This window comes from Procambarus clarkii, chromosome 18 (assembly GCF_040958095.1).
Source record: "Procambarus clarkii isolate CNS0578487 chromosome 18, FALCON_Pclarkii_2.0, whole genome shotgun sequence".
Taxonomy (NCBI): domain Eukaryota; kingdom Metazoa; phylum Arthropoda; class Malacostraca; order Decapoda; family Cambaridae; genus Procambarus; species Procambarus clarkii.
The window spans coordinates 13,447,481-13,472,639 of record NC_091167.1 but is presented as its reverse complement, the minus strand read 5'-3'; the positions used below and the strand labels follow the sequence as shown (position 1 = coordinate 13,472,639).

At 49.6% G+C, this 25,159-nt stretch overlaps 1 protein-coding gene and 1 long non-coding RNA gene across 3 annotated transcripts in view; one reads left to right on the top strand and one right to left on the bottom strand.

Moving 5' to 3' along the window:
• Positions 1 to 25,159, top strand: part of LOC138365801 (uncharacterized) — a 266,841-nt gene that overhangs the window by 78,385 nt on the left and 163,297 nt on the right. Inside the window, exon 1 of one of the 2 annotated variants that reach the window (XR_011229018.1) lies at positions 3,150 to 3,164. The exons of the other annotated variant lie outside the window; for it this stretch is intronic. This is a non-coding gene — a long non-coding RNA (uncharacterized lncRNA). Of the gene's footprint in view, positions 1 to 3,149; positions 3,165 to 25,159 lie in introns of those variants that run through there. 2 annotated transcript variants of the gene reach the window in all.
• Positions 4,394 to 25,122, bottom strand: LOC123747747 (SUMO-interacting motif-containing protein 1-like). The gene is made up of 5 exons (XM_069326595.1): positions 24,978 to 25,122; positions 16,452 to 16,507; positions 15,435 to 15,700; positions 15,149 to 15,287; positions 4,394 to 5,293 (listed from the first exon to the last, which is right to left on the bottom strand). Exons 1-5 carry the CDS (start codon positions 25,120 to 25,122, stop codon positions 4,394 to 4,396), a joined length of 1,506 nt encoding a protein of 501 aa, XP_069182696.1.

The following is a 25,159-nucleotide window of genomic DNA, read 5'->3' as shown; positions in this document are numbered from 1 at the left end:
TATATATGTATGTGTATGTGTGTGTGTGTGTGTGTATGTATATGTATGGGTATAAAGCATATATGGAAGCTGATCAGAATTACATTTCACCTTTGTGAATGTACATTAATGACACTATGTAAAAGACACATCTAATACTTTATGTAGGGCATACGTAAATCTGTGTATCTATGTATTTACGTATGTAGGTTAGCTTAGCATTTTAAAAGCACCGAATCACCTTCTGTGGTTGAGTGTTCAATAAACCCTTGAACTGTATGTTTAACACTTCTCTAACCCTGTCCATGGAGGACAGAAGAAAATGTATATATGCTGGTTAGCATTGTAAATGTCTGGCCACGTCTGTGGTAGAAAATAATAAAAAAAAAAAAAAAAAAAAAAAAAAAAACCATGTGAGACCCGGCAGTTGTGCGACTCTGGCTTCAAACTCAATTCAGTGCTGTGCCTTGTGGTGTGGTACTGTCTTGTGGCGGTGTGCGAGCCAGCAGTAATTTTCATCAGTACTCGGGCTGCATGCGCTTAGGGTTACCTTCCCTAGTTACCCTGTAAGTACTGTCCTTGTGGCTTGGGGCTATCTTCCACAAGTTGCTTAGGGGCTGCCTACGCTGAGGTCTTTTACTGCTCGGTAATTGCCTGCTCTTGGAGTCAGCTGGGGTGTTTCATGCATCACTGTTTGCCTCTGGGTAGGGGGTAGTTTTGTCACTGGTTGGGGCACAGGGTGCTGTGCAACTAGTTTTCACCTCTCATAGCAGCCGGCTCTGTTCTGCCTAGGCACGTTGTCCTTGTGTGGGGTTTGCCTTTTGTTTTTGTTTTCCTGCCTGGTGGGGGGGAAGTCTGCTCCTTGTTTTGGTAACACCTATTTATATCTTGGTGGTCCTCCACTAGGCCCCTGTGAGTGTACACGTCCCTGGGGTTCAGCTTTAGCACTTTGATTGGTAACTTTGGGTACCGGTTAGCAGTACCCTGCTTGGGCTTCTCTTAGCGAGATTCTTAGCGTCCGCTTGCTACCTTGCCAATGTTCCTGGGTCAAGTCGGGCCTGTGTCGCTTTGGGTCAGCGGTTGCAGCCAGTTGTCTCGACTTTGCGTTGAGGAGCAAAGATCGACCACCTCTCGGGTAAATCCCTCTTCTTTTGTCTTTGGGTAAGTAGCTCTGGGGAGCCGAAGGGGCTTTCCCCAGAAAATCAACGTTGAATGTAATGAAACGCCGGTTTCTGGGTGAGACTGGGAGGCTCCCCAGCATCCCTCCCTCCCTCCGGTGGTGTTTTATTTGCGGTTTTTGACATCCAGCCTCAGAACTGCAGGGTGGATAGCCAGTGTGGGGGTCTGTGACGTGGTGACATCATGCTTGTTTGCTCGTTTTCATTTGGGGAGTTCTGTCCACTAGTTCAGCTTTCAGTATCAATATTTTAACCAGACTTGGGAGTTTGTTTTGTGGTGCTTACCTTCCTGGGTGCCTGACCCGGTCGATGGCAGACATAGAATGCTTCCAACCACATGGGGGGTTTCTACAGACCATAGCTCCTTGTGTTTCTCTGAGGGGGGGCCGAGATTCTGGCTCGTGGTCCCCGGTAGGCCTAAAACTTCATGCTCATTGATTGATACCAGGGTCTAGTACATTCATATCAGCCCGGTTAGCTCCGGGGAGCCTCCAAGTGTCACCCAGAAACTGGCGTTTCATTACATTCAACGCTGGTTTTCTGGGGAAAGCCCCTTCGGCTTTTCCCCCAAGTTGTCGCCCCTTCGGCTTTTTTCCCTAGTTGTTGCCCCTAATTGGACACTAATCTGGTTCTGGTTTGAAGACCTGCAACCTTATGTAAAGTTCTTAACACATTTTTATTTTCATACTTCAAGAGTGTTCCTCTCAATCCTACACATTATATTGTAGCAAGTATATTATGTAAGTAATATACTTTTCCATATTCTCATTAACTTATGTGCAGATATGGGTCTGTAATTATATGAAACATATCTCTTAAGTTATCACATTCCTAGAAGTCCTACACTGATTCTAGGTCCACTAATTACAGTTCCCAACCTGCTAGATGATGGTCAGGTAAAGTGGAGGCTTGTGATATAAGCTTCGAGAGCACATCAGTCAGTCAGTCTTAACTCTAAGATGTGAGAGATACCACACACCTTCAACATTCACCAACAACAATGTAACACCCGACGTGTCCAGTTCCTACCCTCACAAAACACTTCAGTCTCGATACAGAGCAGACAGCCAGACTCTGGCCACATCGAACTACCACACTCTAGGCCCGCACCTGAGCTCTTTGCCTCCGCTTACATTCAGAGCGCCGTTCTCTACACACACATCCCGCATCCCAACCCTCCACCCCCGGCCTCGCTCAGCTCTCTGCCCTGCTCCTGACTTTGTCTCAACTACTACAACACTTCACTACACAGCCAACAAACTGATGACTGTAACCAAGACTATATCAAACACTAAAATCTTTGTGTCTAATCAATCAAATATGTACACATAAACAAACATTACAATATGTTTAGCATTCTCCAGGGAACTAGCTCAAGGAAGCCATCAGGATGTCACTAGAAAGATGCATTTCATCATGTTCAACATTAAATTTGTCTTCCAAATATGGAATGATTGCCCCATTTGTTTACGCATGCTGTCACTACTTTAAATATGAATCATTGTGTATCCTCCCCCTCCCCTCCAAAACATCCTAGCATTGAATGTAAGGAAATGCCAGTATCTGAGTGAGTGCCGGATGCTCCCTGAAGTCATCGTACACTGTTCAGTGCCGTACTACTTAGTACCACCAGTTGTGGATGGCTCACATATGGCTGCCCATCATTCTTATGGTCCCCCATAGGCAAGTAGAGTTCTGTAACTGATGGCACTAAGTAGTACGGCACTGATCAGTGTGTGATGGCTTCAGGGAGTCGACAGGGCTTCTCGCAGAAAATAAACATTGACCCCTCAAGATGTAGAGAATTTGAAAGCTTATTTGAGGTGCTTCATATTGCATGCCTAATTATTTGATTAAATTGAAATTTAACTGAAAATTTACGTACTATTTCTTTCAGGTTTTGATGTCAGAAAGTGCCATTCCATGTTGGAGGAAGACCTTTTAAACTACTCCTAGATATTTTCCTCTACAATGACCTCTGTTAAAAATTTCATTAAAGGTCTTAAAGTAAGTACTTTATAGTATTCTTTATTTCTATATTTCTTAGTTTCCTGCTAACAATTTGAAAGCAACCAACGCTTGGGATCACACAAGAATCTGGCCCACTCAGAGGGGAGCCTGGGGGATCAGCGATTACCATAGAACCATGTAACAGACCACCAAAAAAAATAAGGTTTAATATAATGAAATGCCTTTGACTGGTAGAGCCCTGGTGGCTCCCTGAAGCTATCTTACTGAAAATGCACCTATCCTACTTGGTCCCATAAGTTGCGGGAGTTGTGTTTGGCCTACTGAGGACCAGAGCCAGAACCTGGCCCCCTCAAAGAGGGGCAAGGAGCAAGTGACATTTTGTCACCCCACTGGGAAAGCATCCAGAAAGTCAGTAAAGCATTATGGATAACTGCAAGGTTCACAGAAAGAAAATTCAAAGGAGAAAAACAACTCTGAACAATTCAAAACCATGATCAAAACATTCTAAACTAGCTCAGAATTGTTAGTGTCGATTACCACTACAGAGGTAACCTCCTCGTTAACCTCAGAGGTTGCCGAGGAGTTTAACTTATACATAGAAGAGGGATATGAAAAAAGTCCCTCGGCCATCAAAGTTGAAGAGTAAGGTCGAAAGGAACTCAAGGAATTTTTTATTGAGCTACCCCCCCCCCCCCCCTCCAACGGTTATTGGTAGAATGGGAGAGGTTATATTATTGATGGCTACACATTGGTGTCTATCACTAAGATAGGATTGGTATAGTCCAGTGCATGGCCTCGGATTCCATAATGATGGAGTTTACATAAGAGGTAATCGTGATTAACAGTATCAAAGGCCTTTCTCAGGTCAATGAAGAGTCCAATTGGAAACTCATTTTTGTCAAGAGCTGAGTAAATTATATCAAGAAGACTAATAATTGCATCGTTGGTACTCTTTTGAGAGCGGAAGCCAAACTGACAGGGGCTAAGAACGTCGAATTTTACGAGATAGTAGTAGAGCTGTTTGTAGATAATTTTTTCAAATATTTTTGATAGTATGGGTAGGTTCGATATTGGTCTGTAGTTGTTTATATCTGACGGATTACCTCCTTTATGAACTGGCGTTACTCTTGCTTTTTTAAGGATATCAGGGAAGGTATGACACTCAAGGGATTTGTTGAACAGCAGAGCTATAGGTGGGGCAAGGGCGTGGGAGGCGCTCTTGTATACAATGGATGGTATTTCACTGATGTTCCCAGCTTTGGTTTTTAGCATGGAACTGCCACGGTCTTGCGAGGCGATGCGATAGCCTTGTTTGGGGATACCATTATCTTGCGTGGGGATGCTACAGTCTTGCGTGGCGATGCCATAGTCATGCGTGGCGATGCCATAGTCTTGCGTGGCGATGCCATAGACTTGCGTGGCGATGCCATAGTCTTGCGTGGCGATGCCATAGTCTTGCGTGGCGATGCCATAGACTTGTGTGGCGATGCCATAGTCTTGCGTGGCGATGCCATAGCCTTGCGTGGCGATGCCATAGACTTGTGTGGCGATGCCATAGACTTGCGTGGGGATGCCATAGCCTTGTGTGGCGATGCCATAGTCTTGCGTGGCGATGCCATAGCCTTGCGTGGCGATGCCATAGACTTGCGTGGGGATGCCATAGACTTGCGTGGGGATGCCATAGACTTGCGTGGGGATGCCATAGCCTTGTGTGGCGATGCCATAGTCTTGCGTGGGGATGCCATAGTCTTGCGTGGGGATGCCATAGCCTTGTGTGGCGATGCCATAGTCTTGCGTGGCGATGCCATAGACTTGCGTGGCGATGCCATAGACTTGCGTGGGGATTCCATAGTCTTGCGTGGCGATGCCATAGACTTGCGTGGGGATTCCATAGTCTTGCGTGGCGATGCCATAGACTTGCGTGGGGATTCCATAGTCTTGCGTGGCGATGCCATAGACTTGCGTGGCGATGCCATAGTCTTGCGTGGCGATGCCATAGCCTTGTGTGGCGATGCCATAGTCTTGCGTGGCGATGCCATAGACTTGCGTGGGGATTCCATAGCTTTGCATGACGTTACATCCTTGCAAGTATATCCTGCTACTTTTTGTGGGGATCCTCTTAACTTAGAAGGAAGATCATCTTGCAATGCTGTACTTGTAAGCTCCTGGAAATTGTTGTAAAGTAAGAAGCTATTAAATAAGTGTCCTAATTTTTAAGTGTACCGAAATGCATATTAATCTAATTGCTCTTCAAATACTATGGTTCTATTGTTAAACAGTGGCATCACTTTTATCTAAAATGCTTGGGACCAACAGCCCTCTTCTGCGGATATTTCTGTGGTTCTTGGAACGCAACCCCTCCCCCCACCCCTTGTATGACTGGAAGACTATATTGATGGAAAGAATGCACTCCAATAAACACAGTACAGTAAATGAAATAAATAAAAGTAAAATTAAATATATGTAGAATACAACTAATATAATAAAAAAGAAGTCTGACTGTTTTACATAGACCTACCTGACAATAATTATTGGCTTCTGAAAAAAACAGTGTTGAATGTAATGAAACGCCATTTTCTGGGTGAGTCCCGGAGGCTCCCCGGAGCTATCCATGGCTGATATGGATACCCTAACTATTTTGCATCAGTCGATGTGGGTGGAGTTCTAGGCCTACCGGGGACCACGAGCCAGAACCTGGCCCCCTCAGAGAGGCACGGGGAGCAATGGCCCATAGAAATGCACATGTGATTTGGAGCATTCTATATCTGCCATCGACCGGGACAGGCACCCAGAAAGGTAAGCGCCACAAAACAAACCCCTATTCTGGTTAACCACAAAAAATCGACAAACGGGTGGACAGAACTCCCCCAGGAAAATGAATTAACAAGCATGACGTCACACGAGCCACGCAGCATGTCTGCGCAGCTCCCCCCTCCCCAGGAGGGGGAAGGGGGAGCCTCAGACCCACGCGCCAGTGATCCCCGCCCCAGTTCTGAGGCTGGATATCAAAACCGCGAAAAAACCCGCCGATCGGAGGGCGGGAGGGTGCCGGGGAGCCTCAGGGACTCACCCAGAAAATGGCGTTTCATTACATTCAACGCTGGTTTTCTGGGGGGAGCCCCTATGGCTCCCTGGAGCAACCTCACCAAAGACTACCTAAGAAAACAAGGGGACATACCCGGGAGGCGGTCGGGGAATCACTCCTCAACACGAAGTCGAGACAATAACCCAAGGTATATCATTCGCCAGAAAAAAAGGGAGAACGGCTGCAGACGAAGAAACCTATGACCACGACCATAGGAGCCAAAAACCACTGCGCCTGAGTAGAGCAAGAAGCTCTGCCACATGCCCCCAGAGGTGAATGCCAACACAAAAAGAAAACCGAGGCAAAGCAAACCTAACTCCAAGGAGCCACAACCACCAAGGAGAAGAAAAACAGGAGAGCACCCTGTCCAAAGACCAGGACGACACAGGCAGTGCATAAGCAGGCCGGAGGTCTCCGCAAGCCAATCCTATGACAGCCCCAGGAGGGAAAAGAAAACGCAGGACCAAAACGAAAATGCCACAAGTATGCAAGTCCACCTCCACAAGTGCAGCTGACAGGGAAGGAACCCGCATAAGGAGCCACCCCGCACCAACATCCCGCAGAAGGGCAGGAACGAAAAGACTCGTTAAGAGGAACAAAATCGCTCGCAGGAAAACTAGTAGCGCCGAGACAGTGTGAAAAGAAGAGATATTCACAAAAGAACAAAAAGGGCCAACACCCAGAAGCTGCTGGGAAGAGGACCCACAAGCCCTAGAAAGGACCGCAGGGAAGCTCAACCGAATGACGACAGACGCACCAGAAAACGAGAAGGAGCAAAACCGTCCCGAACCTTCGAGAACAAAAAGAAGCAAACACAAAGGACGAAGGCACCAAAACCCCGTCGCACCCGAGACCAAAAGTCATGCAGAAACCCCAAGAAGAGGGAGACATGACGGAAGAAGGCCCGTCCCGGAAAAAAGGAGCAAAGGTCGTAGAAAAGCACCCACCAACAGGACGGAAACAACGGGCACAATGGACAAGGAAACCGAGCCCAGTGAGGGGCCGACGCCCACAAAGCACGTGCGGAGAGGGGGAACGGAAAACCCCACACCACAAAGCTGCAAGTCCCTCCCAGAGGGGTTGAAACACCCCAGCAGGGACCAACGGGGCCTAAGGCCCCTCACGTGAGCCCCACCCCAGCCCCGGGAACCCACCCTGCAGGCCCCGGGGCCGAGCTGTCCCCTCAAAGCCCCAGCGTCAAGAAAAACCCCGGGGCAGCCGTGAAAAACACGAAGGAAGAGAGCCCACTAGGCTCTGGAACTTGAACCGAAACCGGAGGATAGGCGAGGGGCGAGACGAAGACCCCAAGCTCATCCCCAGCCAGCACAATGAGGCGAGGACAAGACAGAGAATTCAAGGAACATGGAAAAACCAGGACCGGCACAGCCAGACCGGCAAGGAAGGAGAGCCCCAGAGGGAGCACGGAAGGGTCGAACATAACGCCACAACCAACCCTGACACGCAGCTGCAGAACCAAAACCGCAGCAAAACGTCATCACACTCCCCGAGGAAGCGACAGAGAAGATAGATAAATCGTACACGAGTGGCACACAAGGGGACACAGGCGGAAACCAAGCACCCAACTGAGCCACAGGGACGGTAGAAGAAACGTGTGCAGTGTAACAGGCAATCAAAGGAACACATTAGGCAGCCCAACATGGGCTGACCCCAATCACAGCCCCAAGAGCAGAGATGAGAGCGCCCATGAAGTACAGAATCCGCCCGACAGGCAAACGACAGGGGAGAGGCGGAAACAAAGCCAGAACCCAACCTGCAAGCACAAGGAGGCGAACACAAAATCTCCAAAACAGGAAAATGTACTACCAAACAGGCACCCCCACCGTTGCACCGCGGAACAAGGTGGAGGCGGGTCCCCGAACTCAAGCAAGGTTAGACAAGCATAGGAGAGGGGCAGGAGGAGTACAGGCAGGAATCGCCTCTGAAGGGACAAGAGGCCACCCGCAGACACCCGTGAACCGAGGAAGGAATCAGGTGGAGAGAGCAAGAGCTGCCCAGTATGGGCTAATAGCCCTGCAGTAGGCACCTCGGGTGATACGGTCCACGTTCTCAAGTACGTATGTACACCCATTCCTACTCCCAAAAACAAAAACAGCGTCAGGACGAAGGAGACGCCAAAACCGCACCAACTCACCTGCAGAACATAGGCTCTGAAGGGCCATGACGCAAGCATTCGAGTCAGTATCCGCCGGCGGCGGCCAGTGCGCCCATGCTGGAGAGGGGAGCAGCGAAGGAGGCTCCCCACCCCTAGAACGCAGGGAAAAACCTCATGATTTCCCCACAGCGGCACCCGAGAACACCCCCAAAGCAACGGGGCACGGATTGGATTAAGAAAAGAGCGAGAGGCGAAGCCCCCCGAGAGAAATGGAAGCAGAACACGTGTGCACACCGCCCGGAACCAAAAGAAACTCCCACAGCGAATGCGCAGGACGCGAAAGAAAGTAGCCCAACAAGGCGAGAAGTAGCCCAACCAGGCGCGAAGTAGCCCAACCAGGCGCGAAGTAGCCCAACCAGGCGCGAAGTAGCCCAACCAGGCGCGAAGTAGCCCAACCAGGCGCGAAGTAGCCCAACCAGGCGCGAAGTAGCCCAACCAGGCGAGAAGTAGCCCAACCAGCTACAAGGAGCCCAAACGGCGACAAAGGAGCCCAAATGGCTACAAGGAGCCCAAACGGCTACAAAGGAGCCCAAATGGCTACAAGGAGCCCAAACGGCTACAAGGAGCCCAAACGGCTACAAGGAGCCCAAACGGCTACAAGGAGCCCAAACGGCTACAAGGAGCCCAACCTGTCCAGAACAGAAGGAACCAGTATGGAGGCAAACTCCGGGACACGCAAGAGGTAAGCCGCAAAGGCCAACCGCACCGCACGTGAAGAGATGCAGTTAGCCGAAAACCTCCTGAAGACGGAACCAAAGAAACCACAGGGACACGGAACCGAACCCGGGGAGGAGCAGAACCCAAGCCCAAATCGTACGCAGAGGGGGGAAAGAAAACCCCACTCCTCGCAAAAGTAAGCCCCGCTCAGAAGGACGGAAATCCAGGCGGGGCGCAATGGAGCCCAAGGCCCCCAAAGCCGCTCCTCCCCAACCCCAGGAGCCTCTGCACCAGGCCCCGGGGCCGAGTCGACCTCCAAAGCCCCGGCCCCACAAGAAAAGGCCGGGGCAGCCGAGAGAGCTGAAAGAGAAGGGGCCCACTGGTCAGACCCCGGAGCATTGGCCGGAGGAACAGACTCAAATGCCTCCGCAGCTACCCCGGACGGGGCAACCCCCGAAACTGCCCAAGTCTCAGAACCTCTAACCCCGCCCCGACCCCGAAGCCTGCAGATGCGTAGGGGCCGGAAGCAGGAGGGGGAAAAACAAGGGGGGCGTGGAAGAACCAAGGCCGAAGCGACCAAAACTCCCAAGTCTGGGTCCCTACACAAGCGGGGCAGCATCGGGGCGTCCGGGGAAGTGACAAACCAGAGCGCATTGCAACATCCTACCCTGCAACGCGCGAGCTGCCTGCACCCACGGGAATTCATCAGTAGACTGGGCGAATGGAGTCACGAACAAGCAACAAAGCTCGCAGGACTCAGGGTCGAATGTGTCACCGACCCAACAGGCAGCATGGCGGAGGCAAAAACAAGGAGAGTCACCCTGAGACAAGGGACAGAGCAACCCTCAACTCGCACAAAGCGAGAGGGGACGCAAGGGTCTCCACTATTGGACCCGAGAGCCTCCGGGGGGGTTCCCAGGGCCCCTAGACTGGGTCTGCTAAGGGTTATCCCAGGCAGGGCACTGCTAACCGGCGCCCCAAACTACCAAGCAAACTGCTACAGCTGAACCCACGGGACGTGTCCACTCGCGAGGGAGAAGAAGGGGTGCCACCACACAAACGAACTTAATATAAGGGGGGGGGGGGACACAAGGCAGACCCCCCTACCAGGCAAAAACAAATATAAAAGAAAAACCACACAAGTGGACAACGTACCCAGAGGGAACAGAGCCGGCCACTGTCATAGGTGAAAACTAGCTACGCAGTACCCCGCGCCCCACCAGTGCTATAACTACCACTTACCCCAAGGCAAACAAGGGAGTAAAACCCCCAAACCCTCGGGGCGGCCAAACGCCAAGCAGCGAAAAGCCAACAGAGGTAGACCCAAGGTGACTTGTGGAAGGCAACCCCACGCCCCAAGGGCGGTATTTACAGGGCACTCAGGGAAGGTGACCCTAAGCACATGCAGCCCGAGTACCTGAGAATACTACTCCCAGCTCACACGACCACCGTAAGAGCAGCACTGCAAAGAAGTCACAGCACTGAGACAAGACTGGAGCTGGAGCCACACGACCGTGCGTTATCCCATCAGCCGAGGAACTGAGGCGGGGATCGCCGGCGCGGGGGTCTGGGGCTCCCCCTTCCCCCTCCTGGGGAGGGGGGAGCTGCGCAGACATGCTGCGTGGCTCGTGTGACGTCATGCTTGTTAATTCATTTTCCTGGGGGAGTTCTGTCCACCCGTTTGTCGATTTTTTTGTGGTTAACCAGAATAGGGGTTTGTTTTGTGGCGCTTACCTTTCTGGGTGCCTGTCCCGGTCGATGGCAGATATAGAATGCTCCAAATCACATGTGCATTTCTATGGGCCATTGCTCCCCGTGCCTCTCTGAGGGGGCCAGGTTCTGGCTCGTGGTCCCCGGTAGGCCTAGAACTCCACCCACATCGACTGATGCAAAATAGTTAGGGTATCCATATCAGCCATGGATAGCTCCGGGGAGCCATAGGGGCTCCCCCCAGAAAAACAATGTTGAAGCAACACACAAGTTCAATAAACATAAGCAAATTTGGGAGCAGAAGATGTAATAGACAAAAGAGTGTAAGGTTACTCACTATCCATTTGACTCGATACAAAGCTATATTTCTGGCCCCTAATATCAACAATAAATAAAAAGGGGCTGGGAGAGGGGATTGGGGGTAACAGAAGACTAGCTGTCTGATACTTTCTTAAAAAGAAAATAAAGCAAACTGACTATTACGAGCTATCCCTGCTTCCACAGATGCTTTCCCCAGTGAATTCATGAACCTCTTCCTCACCTTTTCCATGATGTGTTCTCCAAACTGAGTCCATAATTTTGGGAAAAGTCAAAGTTTGATGATCTAACACATCTCAATTACCCACTATCCACTCTGCTACAAGTTCACTAAGAACAACTTACCCATTCCATCTGTGTAACAGTTTTCAACCTCAAATATTGCTTTATTTTTCTCTTATACATTTTACAATATCAATCACCACTCACCTGACTTGATGGTGATCATTTAAGTGTACTTAAACACTTTAGCATTTTGATGACCAAAACACAGCGCTGAAAGTAATGAAGTCTCAATCCCGCAAGCTGAAGCGGCTCTGCCACCAGTGCACGATACGAGGCGAGAATATTCAACATAAGATGCCAATCAAGAAAAAACAAGAAAGGAAAACAGAACAACTGAAACAAACATTGAAGAGGAATGACAAAGGGAGAGGAAATGGAGAAAAGAACACAAGGAGACTTCATACTGTCCCCAAGAGGAAGACCGAAGGTGGGCACCAACAAACCAGCCACCTGATCACCATACAGATGGTGATAAACATGTATCACACGCTCCAAACATGAAGATTGGAGAAGGCAGAACCAGCAAGGTACTCCACAGGAGCAATTTGAAAAAGGCAGAGCCTCAGGTAAACAGCCGGGTTTGGACCAGGTTTTTTTTTTTTTTTATTTTTATTTTTACATGCAGAGCATGCAAATTAAATACAATAAAAATACAGAATACATAAAGGAAAACAATAGACCACCGGCCAGAAGGGCCGACAGCCGAGCACAAAAAACAGCATAGCACAACAAAACACATACACAAGAAAAACATGAAAAATACAGCATACATCAAAACATAAAACAGAATACAATGGCAATCCAGCAATCACAGTACAAAACAACACCTCCAAAAAACAAAACATACAACAAGAGGCAACAGGTAAAGCAACAGAAAATCAATACATTAACGCCCCGTAACAAAAGGCGAGGCCAATTACAATAAAAAAACAGGCAAAAACACAAGTCACTAAACACCGGCCTGAAGGGCCAACATCAAAAACACAAGAAAACAAAAGAAAAATAAAACACACTGCAAGCACACAGACTACGAAAAGATCTCATACTTGTCCGGCCACTCTTCCGCCGGGAAGCGAACACAGTACGCTTCCCAAAGTAACATAATGTCCTCTGAAACATGGTCACTATTGAGCGTACGAGGATCGGGCATTAACTCTGGCACACCCACAATAAAACACTTAGCCCGACGAATCCAGATGGTAGAAGGGCACCACGGAGCAGGACGCACACGGTCAACAATTTCAAAATGCAACGGATGGTCAGCATCCATCGCCACTCCGGAGGCCAAGATGAGAGGGAGAGGCTCCTTCCCAAGAGGCCGGGCAATGGGCAGCACACTGGGAGCCTCCTCAGCTGCCTCACAGGGCTCCTCGGCAACCACTGAACGTTGCACCTGCCGGGACCCCCCACGCTTGGCATCCTTTTTCAGCACCAGCTTGATGCCTCAGCTCGTACCAGGATCCACACCATCCACGCTCGTAGGAGCAACCACCTCCCACTGCGGAGAACCTTCTGCAGGAGAAAGAACAGGAGGTAAATTAGACGCACAATCATCGTCAACAGCCGACACATGGACATCAGCCACCACCAGCGTCGTAGAGCACGAGGCACCTGGAACCGCCACACCATCTCCCGAAGCTCCACCCGCGTCGTAGTCCTCCATATCAGCCCAAGCAGTAGAAGAGCGCCTAGAACGCTTGGGCACTGGCCGCACATCCTCACAGCCGGAGGCGGACCCAGAACCACGGCCCTCACGAACCGGGCGAACCAACGCCCGTCGCAGTACTTCAGCAGCCTCAACCACATGGGGAACCGGGCCGCACACAACAGGATGCTCCGCAGCACCCCCAACACCCAACACAGCCGGAACACCTGGCGAGGGCGCAGGACCAGGCGCAGCAGCAGGAGTCGAGGAAGACGCAGACGCACTCGGCTGAGGGGCAACAAGCACCGGGGGCATGTCGGGTGACGCAGGAGGGGCCGCATCAGCAGCGATTGGGACCTGCTCCACTTCATCTCCGGAATCCACGCCCTGAGGGAGCGGCGGGAAATCCTCCTCCCGGAATAAGTTAACGGGCGCAGCAGGTGTCTCAGAGCACCCGGCAGCCTGATGCCCCAACTGGCCACACCGGAAACAAGTACGGGGCTGCCGGGCATAGTACACCCGAACGTAGTAGCCCAGCAGCCGGACAGAAGATGGGATATCCGACCGCAGGCGCATACCTAATGTACGGACATTCGTCTGCTTCCCAGCATACTTCCCCGAGGACAGCTTGTTCACCCGCACACTGATGACAGCACCATACCTCCCGAAGAAGCGCCGGAGAAGGTCTTCAGGGAACTCCAGGGGCGCACCGTGCACACTGACATATGTCAGGGCACCACTTCGGTCCGAGATCGTAACGGAGCCGGCGCCATCCGGCAACTGCAATGAACGCCCCTCGTTCCGCCGGAGGAAGTCCCGATACTCCTCCTCCCCCACGAACTTGACAATCACCCGGTGGGCCGTAACAAGCTCAACGCCATACACAGCTTCCACCGGGACACGAAGCATGTCACACATAACTAACTCAACGGCCGGATAACCAGCCTTACACGTGAATTCCAGTCCCACGGAATTTACCCTCAACACAGGAGGAATAGCCAGGCCCCCCATGGCAAAACGGCCACGTCAGCACGCAGCCAGGCAGGCAACAACACTGGACAGGGAGGGTAAGAGACCCCCACACCCCCTGCCGGCGAAAAAACTGCAACCTCCCCAAACTGCCGGAGTGTTCAGACGACACGTCTTCACCCTACGGCTGCTCAGGTGGAACTCAGGGTTTGGACCAGGTGGTGGCGTGGTGACCGCACCTCAGTTTACCAGTGCCTCCCGCCTAGTGACAATCGCGCCTGAATTCTTTGTAAAGAATTTCAAAGTTTTTCGGATTTTGGGGTATTTAAACATAAAAGTTATTATTATATATCTTGCCATGGGTCCCAAGAAAGCTAGTGGTAAGGTTCAAGCCAAGAAAACACAGATGAGAATGATCATAGAAGAAAAACAAGAGAGACCAATCGTAAACATGTAAATGGTACATGGGTTGTTGAACTAGCTAGGCAGTACAATAAATCTGTGTCAACGATATGCACTGTAATTGCTAAGAAAAAGGACATTATGAGTGCTAAAGTGGCAAAATGTGTATCAACAATCACGAGACAAAGAACACAAACACTTGAGGATGTTGAAAAGTTATTAATTCACCCAGAGCAAGCTGTAGTAGGCCGTTGTGTTAACCTTTTTAATGACAATGTGATGTCTCACTTCAGACAAGTGTTACAAAGTAGGGAAAAGCAAGTGTCACTAGACAGGTTTTTAGTGAGAAAAACAAGCAGTGAGCCACAAGCAGGTCCTAGTGGTATGCAGACAAAACGTGCCAGAGAGTGTTCCCCAGAGAAGTCATCACTGCTTGATGTTATAATGGAAGGGTAGAAGGGTACCCGTGGCCCCTCCTCAGGCTCCCCCCAACCCTGGGAACCAACCATAATACCCATGGGGCGGAGCCCGATAGGTTCGGGCTCTGGGTTCCTGGTAGGCCAACAGAACTCCTAAGACTGAAGTAACTGTGTAGGGGACGTTCACTATCTCAGTGACTATAGCATTAGAGAGCCACAAAGGCGCTCTCAAAGAAATAATATACATTTTATTCTAAAAAAACTACGAAGATGCCCAATACAGTATATACGAATATTGGGAATTGTGCAAAATGAAAATTACCTTAACAAGATGAGTAGTAATAACTATTATCTTACCTGATACCATGAAGTTAATACAGCCATATTAACCTGAGTCCTCTTAATGGATGGTACTTTCATCATTTCATCTTCAAAATCAAGATCTACCAAGTCATTCTGACCCATCAGCTGTGTGATCATCTTATGAATGGCACCTCTGTAATAGCCAAAACATGTCTTCACTTTCCCGAGTTAAATAAATTAAGCTTAAGCGATAGCGATTTATAACAACTCATAACTTAATTACTCTTTTAGTGTCTCACAAACTGAAAGACCTACACGAACAGAAATGGACCATCCTCACCTAAGAGTGGTGCATTCTCTACTTCGAAGCTGTGCAATGTGTGGTGTAACCCCTTCAACCAGAAGGCCAACTAAACTGCTAAACACTGCATCGTGGTCTGGCATGTTTACACCCGTTACTAAGCATGCTGTAGGTATATCTCTCTGGCCTTCCACTGATTTACCACCTCTAGTCGAAGCATTTATGGTGCAACTCTCCTCGCCAGAATTTCTAACATATTTCACCAAGTCTTCAAATACTTTGGCATGAATACTGCTTTGTAAATCCTGAAATTAGTGGTAAAAGATTCATTATGTTATTAAATCAATGAAAAAGCAAATAAAAAGAGAAAACTGTTTAAATATACCCTGATGACAGTTATTTGTGTAGCTGCAGGGAATATAAAAGGAATAAAACCCGTGTTGAATGTAATGAAACACCATTTTCTGGGTGAGCCCCGGAGGCTCCCTGGAGCTAATCGGGCTAATGTATGTTATATTAGACTGGGACATTAGCTAAGGAGTTCAGACCTACCAGGGACCAGCGCCAGAACCTGGCCCCTTTAGAGAGGTTTCAGGGAGCAATGGCACTGGAAAACCCTCTAGTGGTTGGGGTTTTCCTTATCTGCAATCGACCGGGGTTAGGCACCCAGAAAGGTAGGCATAACAAAACAAACACCACATGGTAAAAAACTAAAACAAAAAACCGAACAGAAAGGTAGAAACTCCCTACAATCCCAAGGAAACAAGCAAACATCACACTTTACTGCCGCGCCGATCGTCCGCACAACCCTCCCCGCCCCCAGAGGGGGAGGAGGGAGCCCCGGACCTCACCGCGCCATTGCCTAGCATCAGTTCGAAAGCTAAGCTTCAACCAACTCGAAAAAAACGCCAACCAGTGGGAGGGAGGGTTGCCAGGGAGCCTCCAGGGCTCACCCAGAAAATGGCGTTTCATTACATTCAACGCTGGTTTTCTGTGGGGAGCCCCTACGGCTCCCTGGAGCTTCATACCCAAAGAGAAGGAAAAAAGAGGGCTGACCCAGGAGGCGGCCGCCACAAACTCCGCAACGCGAAGCCGAGACAACAGGCTGCAACCTGCAACCCAAGGCAACAAGAACACACAGGAGTAGACACGCGCATACAGAATGAGCGGCCTAGAACCTGTATGACCCTCAAATCCTTGCGCCCGAAATGAGCCCTAGACGTCACCAACAATGCAGTGAAAGCTGCAAACGTCCGAACAGCACGGGTGCAAGGCTAGACCGCAGGCTGGAAGACTTAAAAACTCTGCGGACGACATGGAAGACCCGAGCTATGAAACAGAGAACGAGGGGAACTGGATCAACCCAAAGCGCATCCCCAGACACGGTACGCAGGTAACGGCAAAAAAGCGCAACCGGACAACACAGGACGCACCAATCAAGCATCAATAACCCAAGGACCCCTCTGGAAAGCAACCGTCTCGACCGTCGCCAGGACAGAGAAAGGCTGCAAACGTACAAACCTACCACCAGTACCAAAGAGCAGAAACCTGAACCGAAGGGGCTACCACAAATTGAGGAGAAGATAAGAACCTGATCAAGGTCCCTGATCAAGGACCAGGACAGCTCAGGCGACGCATGAGCAGGCCGGAGGTGAAACAAAACACGAGAAAGCGTACAGAACGAGTCAGATGTGACATCCACCCCGAACGCAAGCCGGAGCGGCTCCGCCAGCGCCGCACAAAACGAGGCGACAGTAAAAAATATCAAATAACTGAAGTCCTGAAAACCCAAGAAAGGACAAGACAACCCGATGCGAAAGAGAAGACAACCTACAAAGAGCAAGAAAAAGGTGCATAGAAACACCAGGAACATCATACTGTCGCCGAGACGAAGCTCGCAGGTGGGTCACCATCAACAAAGCCACCTGATCACCACAGAGATAGTGATACCCGCGTCAAAATACTAGACACGAAGAGCCGAGGTGAAGGATGAACTAGTCACTTACAGAACCGGTCTGACCTGCTGAAAGAGGCGGAGCCGCGGGAAAACGCCCCGGGTTCAGACACCTATCAAGCAGGCCAAAATATAGCTGGCCTGGCCACCAAGGGACCATGAGGACTACTCTCTTGGAAATGGGCTCCAACCGAGCCAGAACCCGAAGCAACAGCTGGACCGGGAGCAGAGGAACAGATACCCCCACCTCGACCAGTCCTGCCGAAAGGCAAACACCGTAAACGCCTCGCAGGCGGGTCAGGGCGCAACATAGAATGGGCGACGCCTTGACGACGCCGACTCGAAGACGTCCATGGCCAGGAGTCCATACATCAACGAAACGAGTCGGCGACGACTGGCCAATCTGCGAACAGAGGAATGAACCGAGACAGGCTATCCGCTAGGACGTAGGACACACCCCGGACATGAACCTCACAGTTAGCCAAACCCCGAGAATACAGCAAACAAGCCACTCAAAGGGACGAACCCCAAAGGTCAAACACCTAAGAGAAACCCTGTGGTTCCGGCAAAGAACAGTCAGAGAACAGTCCGAATGGAGCTGAATGGTAGAGGACCGAGTGACCCGAACCCTCCGAAGCGCAAACCAGACAGCCACGAACTCCCGAAGCTCAAACCAGACAGCCCCGAACTCCCGAAACGTGCTGCGAGCCCGACGGAGAGACAGACCCCACCATCCCCGGCCGACCTGGTGAGCACTGGTCACAAAGCCCCAGCCGAGAGATGACCCGTCCGTAAACACATCGAGGGAAGGCTCGGGGAGGTGCCAAGGCACGGAACCCCGAAAACCCCAAAGAGGAAGCTGGTGACGCAGCACCACCTGGTTGATACCCGGTTGATGGGGTTTTGGTAGTTCTTCTACTCCCCAGGCCCGGCCCGAGGCCAGGCTTGACTTGTGAGAGTTTGGTCCACCAGGCTGTTGCTTGGAGCGGCCCGCAGGGCCACGTACCCACCACAGCCCGGCTGATCCGGAACTTCTCTTAGAAAACTGTCCAGTTTTCTCTTGAAGATGTCCAACACAAGATCCCCGGAGGAACGAACCCAACGATTGCAAGAGAGGCGGAAGGGAAGTCTCCGAAGGAACCAAACAGACGCCGAAGCCAAACCCGACACTGCGGGCAGACCAGCACGTCGAAGTTCAGACTCCCGCACAACTGCTCGAGCAACTGCCGAGCAACCCAGGACCCCCTCATGAACAGCCGAAGGCGGGACCACAGCCGCAGCAACGCTTCTGGAGGGAAAGACAAAAAAGCGGTCGAAGAATCCGAAACAAAACCCAGCCAGGTCCAAACCCAGGACGGAAACAGATGGAACGACCTCCAGATCACCAGGAAACTAAACTCGGCGATCTGGAAAGAACCACACCCCTGGCGAGCAGACAAGCGGACTGACTGGGAGCCCACACCAGCCAGGTCACCAAGATCCGGTAAAGATGTGTAAATACACTAAGTGCCAATTACAAACTAGGGAAGGCAACAAAAGCGGCAAACCTGAAGCCCCACCATCAACTGTGCCAGTCCCGGAACCCTGGAGAGGAATGTGCCTAGAAGTGACCCGGAGGTCCAGGGGCACAATCCAGGCACCCGGCCCCCAATAGAAGCCAGACCAGAAACAACAGTTTTCCAAAGAGGGCAAAAGAATCCAGTGTGCAGGCTGCATAAGTCCAAAAGAACCGCAAGGCCTGTGTCTGCACTAGAACAGGCGGGAACCTCGGACGGATGGGGCGGAACGACCATGTCCAAACGCACCCACACCAAAATGACATGACGAAGCGCAGGGGAACAAGCCCACATCACCACCCCCGAACCCCCCAAAGGGGGAGAAGCCGTCCGATGCCACCAGAGGCTGGAAGACAACCACAAGCGAGAGCTAACAGAGCAAGCTGCACCCCCAGCGCCCCATCAACAGCAAAGGGAATGGAACCCCTTCCAAAAGAAAATGTATATATATAAATACACACATACATACATGTACAAATATATATATATACACACACATATATATATACATACCTACACACACAAAATGTATAAAAACATATATACATACATGTAAATAAAATTTAAAATAAATTAAAGAAAAGAAAAAGACAAGCCGCCGACCGGTGGGCAGAGAGCACCACACTGGCCAGTCGAAGAAGGCACCAAGAAGCCCACCTCGACAACAAAAACCCAAAGCCCCAGCACAACCACAACACGTAGGAAAAGGACAAGCCAGGAAAACCTCGGAACCCCAGAAGGCAGAACCTGGTCACAAACAAGGTAACAAAGCCCCTTGAACTAACAAAGGGTCCCCAAGAGGAAGATACCTCCAGAACGAAAACAAAGAACCCAAGGAAACCTGGAATCGAACCAGGGGGAGCCCAAACTATCACATTTGCCAGCAGAATTGCACCACTGAGGGGCAAAGCACAGCACCCAGGGAAACTGCCAAAACAGACCGAAAACCGAGGGACAAGGTGTGGGAGCAAGGGTAAACAGACAGGGATACTGAGCCCAAACCCTAGGGCCCAAACCCAGAACAGACAGAAAATGGAAAAACTGGTGTAAAAACCAACACCCAACTGTTCCCAGAGGATAAGAAGACGGGCAGAACACCCCAGAAAAACAAAGAAATGGCAACAGGAGGATAAAATCCCTAACAGGTGGTGAAAACTTAACCAAAACACCAGCTTGCACACCCAGGCAACGGTAAACAAACGGCAGCGCCGCCCGTGGCCAAGCGGAGAGTTATTCACAGAAAAGAAATTGGCCACCAAAACAAAGGAGCTGTGACTGACGCAATAGACCCAAAAACACGCCAGCAAATGTGGGAAGGAAGCAGACTAGAGGGACGAAAAACCCCGCCCAGATGCAGAAAACCCAGGCAGGGGCAAATAGCCCTAAAACTGCAAGCGGACATCCCCCACAGCCCCAGGAACCCACAACAGAGGCCCTGGGGCAGAGCTGTCCTCCACACCCCTCTGCCCTTAAAGAAAAGGAAAAGTCCACGAGAAATGCAGCAAAGATGGGCCGCTGGTAAGACCCAAAAGCCTTGGCAGGAGGAACAGGCTCGAAAACCTCCGTCCCCAACCCAAACAGGGCAGCCACAGAAGCCGCTCAAGTCTCGGAACCAACTAAACCCCGCCCCGACCCCGAAACCCGCAGATGGTCAGGAGCCGGGAACAGGGAGGGAAAGGGGCGAACAGCACCTAAACAAAACAGGGAGGCCCAGGGCATCTGAGTGGAAAACCAACCTAGCGCATTGCAGCAACCTAAACCGAGCTTGCAACGCGGATGCTGCCTGTACTGTACTTTGAACAGTAAGGACATCAGGAGAGTACTGGAGAACAAGCAGAGAACACAAATGGCAAGACTCCGGGTCAAGGTGTCAGTGACGAAACAGGCAGCATGACGGAGGTAAAAGTGGCGACCATCACCCTGAGACAAGGGCACAGCAACCAACGAACCCGCACAAGACGGGATGGAACCTGGAAGACACATCCAATGGTCAACGGAGCCCCAACAGGGTTTTCCAGGGCGCGTAGGCTGACTGCTACGGGAAGCCAGGGCAAGGCCGGCTGGAGTCGGTCGGCCGAGCGGACAGCACACTGGACTTGTGATCCTGTGGTCCTGGGTTCGATCCCAGGCGCCGGCGAGAAACAATGGGCATTGTTTCTTTCACCCTATGCTCCTGTTACCTAGCAGTAAAATAGGTACCTGGGTGTTAGTCAGCTGTCACGGGCTGCTTCCTGGGGGTGGAGGTCTGGTCGAGGACCGGGCTGCGGGGACACTAAAGCCCCGAAATCATCTCAAGATAACCTCAAGGAAGGTGTTGCTAACCAGTTAAACACACAAGCTAACAAGAGGGGATGCAACACTGAAAACCCCTGCGACGTGTACAATCACAGGGGCCTAGCAGAGGGCCACCAAACATTACCAGTGGAACTATAGCCACACTAGGCAGACCCCCACCAGGCATATTAAAAGAAAAACATAAGAAAAACCCCACAAAAGTACACCATTCCCAAAGGCAACAGGAACTAGTCGCCGCGTAGGTGGTAAGCCGTGCAACACCCTGAGGCCCTAACCAGCACAATACCAGTCCCTACCCAAGGCCAAACAAGGGCCCCAAGCTCCAGCTGGCCCCAAGGGTGAGGCAAATGCCGAGCAGCAAGAACCTCTACAGGAATGGTTCCCGAATGCCCCAGGGAAGATAACCCTGTCACGCAGGGGGCAGTACTCACAGTGCGCTTAGGGAAGAAAGCCCCTAAGCGCATGCAGCCTCGGTACTGATGAGGAACACCTGGCCACTGCACAATACAGAAAACACAGCAGTGAACGCCACGAAAGCAAACACCGCCTACTAAACTGAGGCCAGAGAAGCGTCTGTCCCGGTTGACATTAGCTTACGAACTGGTGCTAGGTAGCCGGCGCGGTGAGGTCCGGAACTCCCCCCCTTCCCCTCTCGGGGCGGGGAGGGGTGCGCAGACAAGCAGCGCAGCAGTAAAGTGTGATGTTTGGTTGTTTGCTTGTTTCCTTGGGATTGTAGGGAGTTTCTACCTCTCTGTCCAGTTTTCTGTTTTAGTTTCTTACTATGTGGGGTTTGTTTTGTTATGCCTACCTTTCTGGGTGCCTGACCCCAGTCGATGGCAGATAAGGAGAACCCCAACCACAAGGGGGTTTTCCAGGGTTTTTTAACCTCTCTGAAGGGGCCATGTTCTGGCGCTGGTCCCTGGTAGGTCTGAACTCCATAGCTAATGTTCCTGTCTAATATAACATACATTAGCCCGATAAGCTCCAGGGAGCTGTAGGGGCTCCCCGCAGAAAAGGAACCAGTACTGTATTTGGAAGTGGTGAATGTTATAAAGAAAGTTTGATTTGATAGGCATCTAAGAGATAAAGTTGATCACTAATACTCTCACTTTGGCATACCATTGCACATATTCAAAAATAAAATTGCCATGAGGACAGAATAAAGTAGAATGAAGTTAGGATTATAAGAGCAAGCCTTAGTCTTAGTAAATAACTGGGCCATGGAATAAGTATGTCATTCAGTGAATCAAGAATTGGAATTGATGATGAATGAAATGCAGGGCAGAGCTCAAGATGTATACGTAAGAAATTAAAAACTGAAAGGGTCAAGTAGTCTAATTTTACAGTATTTGTTGTGTGTGATGAAAGATGTGAAAATTAATTTTGAGGTAGGTATAGTAAATGTGTTTGATACAAGTACCAAGAATTTACAGAATAATTGTGAAAGGAAATGTGAAAAGCAGGAATGAGCTATAAGACTAATGTGATGGCTGCTTATAATATACAGTGTGACCTTGCTTAAACGAATCAAGGTCAACCGAGTACCTTGATGAACTAATGAACAAACTCTGGGTGAACCAGAATATGGTGTACTGAATGCGCATCTTCATATTTTATATTTCCACTCTATAAACATCTAAATTATTGGGACCAATAACAATTTTTAAATCTGTATTCTCTAGAGCACAGGGAAGAGAGATACATACAATAATTTACAACCATAAAATATTATAGGGACTGGTTCCAAATCTGCACATGGAAATACAGTGGTACCTCGAATAACGAATTTAATCTGTTCTGTGTTCGTCATGTGAAACGGACGCCATACAAAACAAATGTCCCCATGTAACCACTGTGATGCACTGTGTTTATTGTGAAATTCTCCCAGTGTGCATGACATCAAATGTTCCCAAAAAATCATTTTTCTTTGTAAAATGATAAATTACCTTCCCTGAACATGTCTATGTAAAAATAATTACCAAATTCCACTTACTTTGACTGTGAGGACGTGGACAAGGTGTGCTGTGATGTCATCAGGGGCTGGTCGCCCGTGTGTGAAGCTCCCAGACACGGTCGCGCAGGTCATTCAAGCACTGAGTGTTGCCACAAATATATTTTCAATTATTTTTTCTATGTATTTCCAATGCAGTTTTGTTTGTTTCTTTTATCGTATAGATTGCATATTTGTGTCCTTTACAATATGTATACAGTAGAATGTTCATAATTTTCCATGGAACTGTGATACATGTGTTAGTAATGTGTCCACAATAAATGTTTATTGTCACAATATTACGTGGTAAAAATTCACTAAAATTACAATATGTACAGTTTCACATACTATTTACACAGTAACACAATGTATTACACACTCAGTACTTTGGAGGTGCGTAATAGTCAACGAAGTAGTCCATGGTACACAGCGCGACTTTGCTCTCCTTGCACCAGCTACAGATAGATTTTTGCTTCCTGTTTCATCGTTCTGTGTGCTTGCAAATAACGCACTCGCGTGCACCCTTGGCTTTAGTACTTGTAGGTGGTATGTAGCCAAGCTTGTAAAGCATAAGGTAGTATTGAAACGATTATAGGAAAAGCTCAAATTGTAAGGTAGTCTTGAAAAGATCGCTTTATAAGGTCCCACACAGGAAGAGATTCATTACTTTAAAAAACTTACTTTAAAAAACTTACTTACTCATTACTAGATTTTAGGAAGCAGGAGACCAGATACAAGGTACTATTTGGGAGATGAAATACTTCAAGAGTCAGAGAGAGAGAAAGACCTGGGGGTTGATATCACGACAGACCTGTCCCCTGAAGCTCATATCAAGAGGATAACATCAGCAGCATATGCCAGGTTGGCTAACATAAGAACGGCCTTTAGAAAATTGTGGAAGGAATCTTTCAGAATATTGTATGCCACATATGTCAGACCAATCCTGGAGTATGCGGCTCCAGCATGGAGTCCATATCTAGTCAAGCGTAAGACTAAACTGGAAAAGGTTCAAAGGTTTGCCACTAGACTAGTACCCGAGCTGAGAAGTATGAGCTACGAGGAGAAACTACGGGAATTAAACCTCACTTCATTGGAAGACAGAAGAGTTAGGGGGGACATGATCACCACATTCAAAATTCTCAAGGGAATCGACAGGGTTGATAAAGACAGGCTATTTAACACAAGGGGCACACGCACAAGGGGACACAGGTGGAAACTGAGTGCCCAAATGAGCCACAGAGATATTAGAAAGAACTTTTTTAGTGTCAGAGTGGTTGACAAATGGAATGCAGTAGGAAGTAATGTGGTGGAGGCTGACTCCATACACAGTTTCAAGTGTAGATATGATAGAGCCCAATAGGCTCAGGAACCTGTACACCTGTTGATTGACAGTTGAGAGGCGGGACCAAAGAGCCAGAGCTCAATCCCCGCAAGCTCAACTAGGTGAGTACACACACACACACACACAAGGGAAAGGGGGGGACATGATAGGAACGTATAAAATACTCCGGGGGATTGAACCATCAACAACCACCACCAGCACCACCACCAACCACCACCAACCACCACTACCACCACCACTACCACCACCACTACCACTACCACCACTACCAACCACCCACTACCACCAACCCACTACCACCTAATCATCATTTTTTCCCCTTTGGCTTCTGACCCCCATCCTTCTACTTAGTACTATTTCCCTATGCACCTTTTCCCTTATTTCCTCTCGCCTTTCCCTTCCCTTTCTTATTTTTTCCGGTTGCTTCCTCCTCAACCTTTGTTACCTTTGCTACCTTTGCACTCTCCTTCTCCGGCGCTACCTGCTTCCACTGTTCCTTGGGCTTCTGGTCGTAAAATATCTTTCTCGTTGGTTCCTATAGAACCATTGACGGAGGCTGTTCGGAGGGTGGTAGTGGTTGCTGGGGACATCTGGGCACTTCTGGTGGTCGTTTAAATTTGGGTATTT

Coding starts and splice junctions, on each gene's coding strand:
- LOC123747747 (XM_069326595.1), bottom strand. CDS start 25,122: ATGTCCCCAGCAACCACTACCACCCTCCGAACAGCCTCCGTCAATGGT. Junction 15,701..16,451: donor TTGTGGCGGCCGCCTCCTGG/GTCAGCCCTCTT, acceptor CACTAATTTCAG/GATTTACAAAGCAGTATTCA. Junction 15,288..15,434: donor AGAGAATGCACCACTCTTAG/GTGAGGATGGTC, acceptor TGGCTATTACAG/AGGTGCCATTCATAAGATGA.